This window comes from Tinamus guttatus, unplaced genomic scaffold (genome assembly GCF_059628265.1).
Source record: "Tinamus guttatus ecotype Peru unplaced genomic scaffold, ASM5962826v1 Tinamus_guttatus_pri_ptg000180l, whole genome shotgun sequence".
NCBI lineage: Eukaryota > Metazoa > Chordata > Aves > Tinamiformes > Tinamidae > Tinamus > Tinamus guttatus.
In genome coordinates, this window is record NW_028288714.1 from 1,995,027 (window position 1) to 2,006,602 (window position 11,576).

The 11,576-nt window shown below is 39.7% G+C and overlaps 1 protein-coding gene across 1 annotated transcript in view; it reads right to left on the bottom strand.

Annotated features, from left to right (window-relative positions):
• The window catches only part of DZIP1 (DAZ interacting zinc finger protein 1), a 32,557-nt gene extending 21,662 nt beyond the window's left edge, over window positions 1-10,895 (bottom strand). Inside the window, exons 1-6 of the mRNA XM_088523346.1 lie at window positions 10,878-10,895; window positions 10,303-10,809; window positions 6,510-6,594; window positions 5,659-5,783; window positions 693-854; window positions 171-308 (exon numbers count right to left, since the gene is read on the bottom strand). Of these exons, the coding sequence (XP_088379472.1) occupies window positions 171-308; window positions 693-854; window positions 5,659-5,783; window positions 6,510-6,594; window positions 10,303-10,809; window positions 10,878-10,895 (1,035 nt within the window). The remainder of the gene's footprint in view (window positions 1-170; window positions 309-692; window positions 855-5,658; window positions 5,784-6,509; window positions 6,595-10,302; window positions 10,810-10,877) is intronic.
• Window positions 10,896-11,576: the final 681 nt, after the last annotated feature.

Consider the following 11,576-nt stretch of genomic DNA (forward strand, 5'->3'; position numbering starts at 1 on the left):
AGTCCTTCATTTTTTAGATTGTACCAAATAGTAGTCAATTTTAAAATCTAGCTATTTTAGATAGAAGGGCAAGAATTTTACTAATTAATTCAAAATCCTATTTATACATGTAAAAATTAAAAAAATATCCAGCAATTTCTCAGAGGTAATACTTTAAGTTACTATGTTACCTGTTTTTCAAGAAGTTTAACCACATTGTGATAATCCTGAGGATTCTGGGGTTTCTCTTCTATAAATTCTTGGCTGTCTTTTAACGTCCCCAAGTTGGATTTAAGTTGCATATTGGACTTCTGTAGTACTAACAGTTGCTAAAAGGAATGGAAAGGGAATTTAAGGCCAGAATACATACACGGATTTTTTTAAACGAAACTTATTTAATATGAAATTTACTTAAAGGTAACTGCGAAGACTTGCATCCCACATATGGACATCAGCATTATTAGTAACTTCCTCACATAAGAAGGATTGAAGAGTGAGAAAATACTAACAACCCCTCTGATACCTTAACGCCTTCAACCAAAATACTGCAATTATGTGAATAAAACACCAGAATACAGGGATACAATTCAATCGTATTTTAAAAATTTCCTAAGGCCTTTCAGATGACTACATCATGTTTCAAACATCTCAAGCTTACTACTTTCTATCATAAGATATTTATGCCTTAAATTGTGGAAAAATAAACCACTTACATCTTCTAACGTTGAATTTCTTGAAGATAACTCTTTAAGCTCTTTCATAAACATTTCTTTTACTTTTTCTATTTCATCAGCTAATTTCTCTTTTTCCTCCTCTTTCCATTTATGAAATGATTGTAGAATTTCTTCCTCTTTTGATTTTTGCTGTTCACATTCCTGAAATTATTTTAAAAGCATTATTTGTATTTTTTCCCCATACACAATACTAAGCACCCAAGTTGTCAAACCATGTGTGGCAAAGTCACTTTCAACGGGCAACACTATGGCATCAAAAACATAAAAAATATAGTTTCTGAAAAAATCTGGAGTAACAAACTATACAAACTAACATTTTGCTGGCAAAGCAAGTAAGCCTCAGGAAGTTTCGAAAGTTCGTTATTTTTCATTACTTAAGAACACAAGAATGACTTTAATTGGTTATATCAAAGGTCCACCTAGTTCAGTATCCTGCTTCCCAGAGAGGCTGTCAGTAGATAAGGAATGTTCTTAGGAGTCTTCCATCTGCCAACTGTTTTCAGCTCAAAGGACTTCTTAAGCCAGATGCGGTTCTGTAAACTTAGTAACTTTCAACAGATTTCTCCTCATGTGCTTTTTCAGTCTCCCCTCAAGGCTGTGTCAACTCTTATCAACCAAAAAATATCTTTATCCAACGAGCTCCACAGATCTACTAAAAGTTTTCTGGAGTACCAATTACTTTTGGATTTAACAATTTTGAACATCTTTTGAAAAACTGATACTTACTGTGTAACTTGCAACTTTGTAGACATCAATATTCCCCACCAAGACCAAGCTGATGTCTCTTTCTGAGGCTGACAACTCTTAGCCTACTCAGCCATACTAAATATAAAAGCTGTTCCTGGATTTGATCATCCTTGCAGTTCTTCTTTGATTTTTCTTTTTTTCACTGTTATATCCTTTTAGATACAGCTGAAGAGACCAGACTCACACACAGTATTTAAGCTGTGGTTAAATCATGTATTTTTCTTAACTATTTATCTTGGCTTTCCTTTTCTGATCGCTACTAAGCACTAGACTGATATTTCCATGAAACCATCTATCATAATATTAAGATCTTGTCCTTGATAATGAGGCTCAGCTCAGGACCCCATCATGTCAGAGATGAAGATCAGATTGTTTTTCTTCCATAAGCACTTATCCTATTTTAGCTGTTAAATTTCCTTTAACATCCATTACTCAGTCACCCATTTTTGTAAAGTCCTTCTGTGGTTCTGAATAACTGGCCTTTCTTCCTAGAAGTTTGAATGACTTAGTATGATCAGCAAACTCTGCTGCCTCACTGCTTGCTCTCTTGACCAAGTTGTGTATGAATATGGTGAACATATCTGTTCTTGAATAGATTCCTGAATTAATCAGAGAACCCTCTCAGGAAATCTATTAGGAAACAGAGGTTGAGCTAATCCTGTCGTCTCCCAGGCCTCGGAACCTATCTTGTTCTTTAGAACTCAGTCTCAGCCAATTTATGGAATATATTTTTGTACCTTCACGACAGAATTCTGCATTATACAGAATACAGAGCTAAAGGAATAAAAGGAGCTGAGCGGATAAAAAGTTCAACAATGTAAGGGATGCCGAATAAAAGCCTCTCTTTTCATATTTGGATTATATTTGAGGAAAAAATCATAACTTCTGGATATGGAATTCAGTTCCAAATGGACAAAAATAGCAAACCTGTAAGCAGAATGACTACCTCTGCTATGAGCCTACCTTAGTCATTTCCTGTTTGTGATTCATGGCCTACTTAAGAGTCCCCAAAATAGCTTATCAGGTATAGATACTAGAATATCCTTCTGGTGTATGTAACAATCAATTGTTAAAGGCTAATGTAAAACAGAGATTTCTCTAAATCCATTTCAGTTTTCCAGCAGTGCACACCAATCTAGCTTTTCCTCTTTACTGCCTATTGTTATAAAAATATTTTTCCTTTAAATACTGTTTCTTCTTATATTATAAGAAGGACAATTTTTGTTCAAGTTTTGAGTCCATGTTTATTTCCATATACTAGAAAAACAGGGAAAACAGCAAGAGGCAAAAGGGGAGCAAGGCCAGGCATGCTCCCATGCTACAACATGGTAGCTGTATAAGGGATTCCTCTCAAGCACAGCTGTCCACTCCTTCTCTGCCTTTAACCCTTTATCGGACAAAAATCTGTATTTTCACTGCCCAGAAAACATACACATTTTTGGCAACCCTGGCTCCTTTCTTTCAAGGCATTCACTCTGAATTTGTTTTCCTGCTATCTATAAAAAGCAATCATTCTAGCATCTGGTCACTTAACAAGCACAGGATCTTCAGTGTCCTTCCAGTTCAAAGGAGAAGGGACGAAGAGCCAGAAGCAGTACAGTTTCCATCTGAATCTTCTCCATAGTGGAACTTCTCAAAAATAGGGGAAACACTTTCTCCATTTTCTCCTGAACAAAAGAATGTATGTCAGTGTATGTCAGTAAGAGCAGACAAGCCTCAACTAGTTGCACTTCAAATTCCTATCTTCCCCTACATCATGGAAAACACCACAGGCGCTTCAAAAGTCTCTCGTTGTGTAATGCTGAAGCTAGTAGTTGCGGCATCACAAGTCTCAGCTAAGACATCTGGCTTCAGAAGAGGCTCCTAAGGCAGCCAAAATCCATGCTGCGCTGTTACAAACACCCTGGATTCTGTACCATGAGAAGAGCAGTGCTTAGGGTGTGGGAGAAATGTGGTTGGAGATCTGTCTCTGAAAAGTGAGGTACAGAAGGGATGAGTACGGTTATCCAGCAGTTGCCCATGTAAGTTCGTGCTCAATATGCTGAGTCTTCCTTTGGCAACTTGAGATGAACTCTTCAACTTCCAGAAATAATGTTTCTATCTGAATTTTCAATAAGAGAGAAAAAAGAGCTCTAGCTCCCTCATGCAGTTCTTCACTGAAATACTTTTAAATAAAGCTAAGGCCCTGTCTCATTTCTACCTGTCTTCACCGACCCGCTTTAGTGCAGAGAAAAAGTTGGCAACTGACACATGCTAAAAGTTGGGCATCAGTCTATATTTTCTTCCAGTAAAGGAAATTCCTCATTCTATCAAATAAAGTGATTCAAAGCTACTTTAATCAGAATATTTTATAATGTCTATTTAAAGTGTGAGTTCCAGATACACTTATAGACCAACCTAAACATCTTAAAGATGCATTTTCATAGATCCTGACAGAATTCACGAAGTCAGCACAAGGAACCAAGCCCAATAGCCCACAAGGCTTAGAGCTCCTAGATGTATCTGATAGCATAAGCAAGCACCAATAACACCTACATCTAAACTGCATGGACATCGAAGCATCTTCTGTACTTGCTTCACTACATTGCTAGAAATAGGGGAAGAACAGGAAGCTCTGCAGGGTCCCGGCATGCTCAGACACTGTGAGTGACAGTAGGGGACAACCTGTGGCTGTGGCTGTCAGTGACTGCTGTCTCGCTGGAGAGGACTGTCTCTTGCAAACAGGTGGCTGTGCTGTTTTAGCAGTCACTGGCACTTTTGCTGTTGATTCTTCTATGGGAAATAAGGTTGCTTATTTGGTTGTTTGCTGGTTTCAGAGCTGGCAGCTCCTCTTTCTTCTGGTGGCTTTGCAGGGCATCTTGAATGTGAGTGTGGTGTTCAAATTAGATTTTCAACAGAAGTTGGAAAAATGTAATGGCCGTGGTCTACAGAATTACATTTGGAAGGGATAGGAAGAAGTCAAAAAAAAGATATAACACAATTTATAAAATCAATTACAATTTATAAAATAAATAGACTAAATGTAAAATACTCTGAGAGAAGAGAAAGAGGATGACTAAAGAAATGAAGGAGAGAGACTGAAACTGTGTTCAGGAAGGGAAACACTGCGTGTTTTAAAGAATAATGCTTTTTTATTTCCTCTGGAAATAAAAAAGAAAATAATTAGTCAAAGCAATTGTCTTATTCTTGTTAAATTCAAAATTTTATGTCTCTTTTCAAACCTAATGCTCAGTATTATATTTGAGGATCCTCAAGCTATACAAGAAAAGCTATATAGCTATATTGTATAGCTATACAAGCTAGACAAGAAAAGTAATTTAAAAGCTCTGAACATTGGATGATCTATTAAAAGAAGGTTTTAATGGGTTATAGTTACATCAATATAACACTACTTTTGAGTATGATACAGGACTATGAAGGAGCAAACTGCAGTATCAAAACTGGTCTTTAACTCAACTATTAACATATGCTGTCTTTTATGTCAAAATTTGCTGCTCAAAGTGAATAATAAATTTCTTCTCCACTTACAGAGGTTTTCCACCTCTGCTGTAATAGCAAAAGACCTGACTGTATTTGCTTAAATAAAAATGAAAATTGTGAGACAATCTGGAAATATCAAGCTGTAAAAGAACTTAAACAAGTAGCTCATGGATTCTTTCTCTTTCCTCTCTCCTAGTCAGTAAGCACTATCACAAGTTTTAACACCATCGTAAATAAAACCTTTGCATGTGATTACAAATCCATCACCACTGCTGTAAACTATTTTATTAATTTTTTATTCTTTCAGTAACGGCTAAGACTACTTTCTGCTCTGATTCGGTGGCCATTCCAATTCTAAATTCTATATAATTTGTCTGTTTCTTCTCAATATCCTTTCCTGGAACTGCTGCATGTCTCTCTTACTAAAGGCCAATCCTAGCTGCTTAACCAAGTGCTTACGCTTATCTTACAAACCGGCAAATGCTAACAAACAGAACTGTTGCCTTTAGCAGTCATTTAAAATATGCCTATAATCAAAATAAGGAGAAAAGGGATGTTTAAAACAACGGGGGTGGCTATACTGTAATGTCCAACCAACACTGCTGCTAAGTTGGCCAGTTGTAGATACCTTTTCATTCCCTTCTAGTTACCAAATGAGCAACATGCAGTCCAAACTACTAGTTATTTCGAGAGGTTCACGTTATTTCATACATATTACCTTAGAAAACTTAACCATATTAGCATGTTGTTCAGCCTCTAACTGGGATTTGGTGAACTCTAGCTGCTCCTTCAGTTTATTGATCTCTTCCTGCAATTTGTCTGTCTTTGCACTCTTCTTCTGTTCTGTTCAAAAGAAATAAAGATTTTTTTAAAAAAAAGCTTGTTGTAACTTTTGAAAACATGATACTTATTGCAAATGCTTTTCTAGAGTGTTTCAATAACATCAAGTGTGACTCTCATGCACCATTTCCCCTGCCACATGACTTGCCACAGAAGGTTTTAAATAGGTTGGACTGGACTGCTAACTTTATTCTTAAAGAATGAAAAATAACAGCATTAGTGACTTCTCAAATAGTTTATGAAATATTTAGAAGGAAAAGTATCAGGCAAGCATTGGGCAAAGTATCACCTAATTTTAATACAGGTTCGAGAAAGACAGATGAAGGATAAAATGAATCTCAATCATATGGTGCTAGTAACATCTAGTTTAACTTTTTCTAACCATTTTTTGTAGAGAATCTATTTGGAATTCAGCTTCTCATTTATTTGTAGTAAGTTAGACTTTCTGTTTCATGAGGAGTACCACAGCAAAATACACAGTTTAAAGATATGCAAATTTTGCAACCATTTTTAATCTTGAAAAATTTTAACAGCTTACCAAGGATTTACTGGGCTGCTTGTCATTTGGGAATCTGAGTACAAAGCCAAATACTGTTTTGGAATAAGTTAATCCAGTAATTAGTTTAAGTAGTTTTGTTATCTTTTTTTGCACAGGTGCACCAGACCTCAACATATTTACACATTTCTATACTATTATATTAATTTTATTGATAATATTAAAGCACATACCAATTTGAGATTCTTCTGGATGACGCCTCTGCATGTGACTTTGCAAAAATGAATAGTTCATAAAAGCCTTCTCACAAAATTGGCACTAAAAAAAAAGAGGTAACATTTATTACTTTTACTAAGTTTATTGTTAGCAATTTTTGTGTTTCCTAAGCACAGCAGTTAACGTTTTTAACAAGTTATGATATTTTGTCCAGACAATGTCATAAATAGGCAAATTTAATAAATTCTGTTTCAAAAGAATGATGACTAGAATCCTCGCAGTGCCAGATTCCCATTAAAATTATTAAAATATTTGTGATATTTAATGCTTGTCTGTCATGGTCACAGACAGGAATCCCATTGCGCTAGTCACTGTACAAGCTTTGAACATAAAAGACTGTGACCTGGCAAGTTCAAATTCAGATATAAAATAGAGACGAGATGCATACAGGCAGATGGAGGAAAATATGCAAAAATTAAGATGCATGTGCCCATTAGTTCCATATTCAACAGCCACCTTCTAAAGCATAAAGCTATTTTAATTACCAATCCTATTATTTACTCAGATTTTAAAATTACAACTCCATTTGAGTTCATGTTTGCTGTAATAGTTTAAAACAAAATTTAAATTTGAAGAAAAATTATGTCATAATTAGGAGTTAAAAAGACAGAAAAAATAACATGAATATTTTCCCTCTGTAGAGTAGTATCACCAGACTTTTCCTTCTTCCTCGAACACGTTACTTGGTGATGGCTAAACAAGTCAGAAAGTCTACATTTAATTAGGTTGTTCTGGGGAACAGGAAAATGACTGACCTATAGTAGAACAAACTTAGAGACAGAAAACACCTAATAGGCCACTAGCGAAAGCCACAGGCTGTTTTACTGATGCATCAATATGGATTTTTTTTATAAATTACTTCCACTTTTTCTGAAAAAAAAATTTGTTAATAAAACTTACTATCTAGAAGCCCTTCCCTAATATCTCATGTCATTTTTTATTTCTTAATGTAATTTTATTACCCCTAGTTAGTATGTTTCTATTCCACTACAAATGCTTCTACCAGGAATATTTACAGATGACCAAGTCAAGCAATGTCTTTAATACTCCTAATCCTCCACTAAATTCTATTAGACTTATGAGGGGACACATAAACTGCAGCAGATATCATGCAAGATGAAATTTCTAATATCTGCTCAGATATCCACTTTTTTCTCTCTTTCCAAATTTTCTCCACCTCCTGTCTTCATTTCTTTTTATTTTTCTGTTAATAAAATGGTTAGAAATTAAAACCACACTACTAAGGCTTTTTGTTTTTAACAGAAAAGAGGTAAAAGTTTCTTTTCACTTTGTACTCTTCTCACAGGTCCAAATTGCCTTTTTCTATTTTATACTGAAAATCTGTATTTAATTTGAAGAACGTCTGTTCCCAGACTGTTCTTGCATCACTGCCTTCCCAGACATCCATAAAGGGAATCGGATTTAAAAAAAAAAAAAAGCTGAATTTGTATGTTATTAAGATTCAAAACCTAACAAGGTGTAACACAAATGAAGGAACTTCCAGGAAGATGCTTCAGTTGCTTTACCAAGTTCCTTTACGGCAAACTTAATTTCAAACAAAAATACTAGAAAAAATGTATGTGTTCCGTATTGCTTCTCCTGCATTTTAATGGTATATACGGTTGCAAAGAAGAAACTGTCATATTTTAAGTGAAATCTGGATCCTATCCCTATACAAAAGGTTTTCAGTTCATCTTGAGAGTACATTCCACTCATTTACAGAATATTAAAAACAGCTAAGTATTGAAGAACCTCAACCTGACTGCGAAGCTCCTGATTTTCTTAAGTCAGGCAGGGCAGCTCACTCCCCATCTCTCAGACTTTTTTTCAGATCAATATGTTAGTAAGACACCACTACTCAGTTGAGTCCGTTCATCTCATCATGATATCAGTGCAAAGATGCTTAAAAACTGATTTAGCAGATTCAAGATCATGTCATTATAATTGAATTCCCAGACGCCAACTAATATTTAAAACGCCACTACTGATAGCAAGTAGGCTATTAAATATAAATACCTTACAACAAACATCAAAAAATATGAATTATTGAGACAGATTTTGTTGGATAAATGCAAGAAAGTACTAACATAAAACAGAAGCTAAGAAATATAGCACGTAGCAAAGAACCAGAAGGGAAGCTGTAGTGTAACAGATTGCACATGATTTATGGAATGAAATTGGCTGTGAAATAATGCTATCCATTCATGCACAAACTTTGTGTCAGTTTGACTTGCTGGTAGCAGAAGAAAGCTTTTACTGCAGGAGAGGGGATGAACACTGGGAACATCTAGGTTTTAAATCACATGACATTCTTCTTGCAACTACTTTTCAGTGTTAGATGCAAGATGCACCTATGGGCACATACACGATACTCACAGAGGTACAAGGTACCAAAAAGTGAAAAAAATAGTATTTAAAACTAAAAGCTTAATTATTAAGATGAAGGTATAGAGCAAAAGAGTTTTAAGTTTATGATATTTTATGGTAGTATTTTATCGTTTGCGTTTTCACTGGTGGTGGATTAAAGACAATAAACTTGAACCCCAAAACATGGTTACTGCAACTGTCACTATAAATACAGTGCATATCTACTAAAAAAAATGCAAATAACTATTTATGAACTTGTTTGCTAAACAGCCAAGACACTAAGGGAACCTGAAATATTCTCTCAGCAGCACCAGCAAAACTCCTATTATCAGGCACTGCAGGTCAGCAGATAACCAAGGCTTAGATAATAATGTAAGATTATTGCTCACTGAACACACTGCTGACCCGTATTTACAAATCCTAGAAAGAGTTTAATTTAACTCTTGCATTCAGATGCAGAACCCTGAACCACTGTAGATTTTTTCAGCAATTATTCAGCATCACTCCCTGAGCTCGCTTACCGAGTGTCTCAGGAATGACCCAAACCAGCCAAACAAAACCATGACTTTCAGCTTGCAGACACAAAGACACAAGGCTGACCTGAAGTACTGTGTCAAGACTGTGTGCAGTCCACACTTTGCAGATTTCAGGCATTTGAAGGTAATAAATATCTAAATCAAACTATTGTGTCCAGATCAAATCAAAACAAAAGCAAGAAACACCCCTAACCAGAGAACCATGGCATGAGATGTCCAGACACCGGCGCACTTAGCCTCTCAGGCAAGGTGTATGAGGACAGACCAGTGGGGGCACGATGGATGAGTTCACCCTCTGCTGCTCATCACTGCACACCCAAGCCACTCCAAAGTCATGCACAGAAGCAGAAACTTGGTGTCTGGGAAAAATGCAGTATGAAAGCCAATCCTAGCACAGGCACTTAGGCAGGTCACTGCTCGTCACCAGTCCTGCTCTACCTGCTGCATATGTTTTCCAGCCATGCAGTAGACAGGTGAGGAAAGATAGCAACAGAAAGCACCGACGCGTTTATCTCAGGTTGGGTATGTGCAGGCACATATGGGGCGTGTTAGACACACCAAAAGTGAATTTGCAGAGGAGTGGTTAGCAAAAAGAGGATCCGTAAAACCAGATATAGCATTCTCAGAAAAATGTGAGGTAGCATCCAAAAGCCTGTGAAACACAGAGGTGATACAAGACACGCACAGGTGATGCAGCCCCTTTTTGGGATGTCCCCCATCCCTGCAGCACAAGGACACAACCATGAACCAAAAAGAGGGGCCATGATGAGCCATGATGAGCAGACCACCATCCCCAGCAGGCACAGAGCTGGTAAGGCCACAGCATGCGTGTGACCTCTGTTCTCACCTGGTGGTAGCTGGCCCGAGCCTCCAGCATCATCTGCTGGGTGCTGATCATCTTCTTCCTCCGCCGGCACTCCTCCTTGAGGGCCTTGATCTCCTGCGAGCCGCGGGCCAGCTCCTGGCGCAGCTGGTCACGCTGCGCGTGCGCTGCCTGCAGGGCCTCCTCGAGGCTGCTGAGCTGGGCGCTGAGGTACTCCTGCGAGTGCAGCAGGTACTCGGTGCACAGCTGGGCCAGGCGCAGCAGCTTGAGCAGCAGCGGGTCGGCCGGGCCCTGGCAGTGCGGGCAGCGCTCCCGCTCAGCGCTGCAGAACGTCACGTGGCCCAGGTGCTCCTGCAGCGTGGCCACATCGCCCTCGCGGCACACGCGGCCCACGTCCACGGCGCTCAGGCGGCGCCACTCGGGGCTCTCGTGGCGCGCACGGAACTGGAAGGCGGGGAAGGGCGCCGGAGCCGCTCCTGTCGCCGCCGTTGCTGCCGCCGCCGCCGGGTAGTAGGCGCGCTCAGTGAAGGGCTGAGGAGAGAAGCCGAGAAGCCACTGCTCAGACAGGACCTGGCAGGACCCAGCACGGCGCCGCTTACCGTGCCTGTGCTTACCATGGCTGGCCAGGCGCCGCGCGGGGCTGCCACTGCCTCCCGAGCTCCCGCGTCCTCCGTGTTGCTATGGCAGCTCCGTCCCAGCCATCCCTGCGGGAAGAACACTGCAGGCACTGCTGGCACCCATGAGGAACCCTCTCCCCTACCCTTGCTGCGCTTGTCCTCGTCTCCCCCAGCCCTTGGCACGGTGCTGGGGGGCTCTGCACGTCCTCCTGGATGCGCCTCGCTCCCAGCCCATGCCTGTGGCCAGGCACGGGCCCATGCGCGTCCTAACGACCCCAGCTCTCCCCTTGGAACGGCCCTGCGCTCGGGACCACGCTCTGCTCACACCAACACACGTGGATGCGGTCCCAGCACTCGTCTGCCCGTCCACCGCCTGTAACCACACAGTCCTGTCTCACCACGTCCACCCGTCCTCTCTGCCTCACCTCCAGCATCCCCATGCACCTCACCCCCAAAGCACCTCACAGCCTGTGTGTGTGTATACACCAGTGTCACCATCCCATCCTCAACCAATTGCCTTCACAGGCGCCCAATGATCACTGCCTGTCTCCCTACCTCACCACAATTTCCAGGTGTTACCATTACCTTGTTCTTCCTTGGTGACTTTAAAGTTTGTCCTCAGAAACAAATATCCTTCCCCCCCACCATGCTACATTATCCTATTCCATCACTCACCCTTAA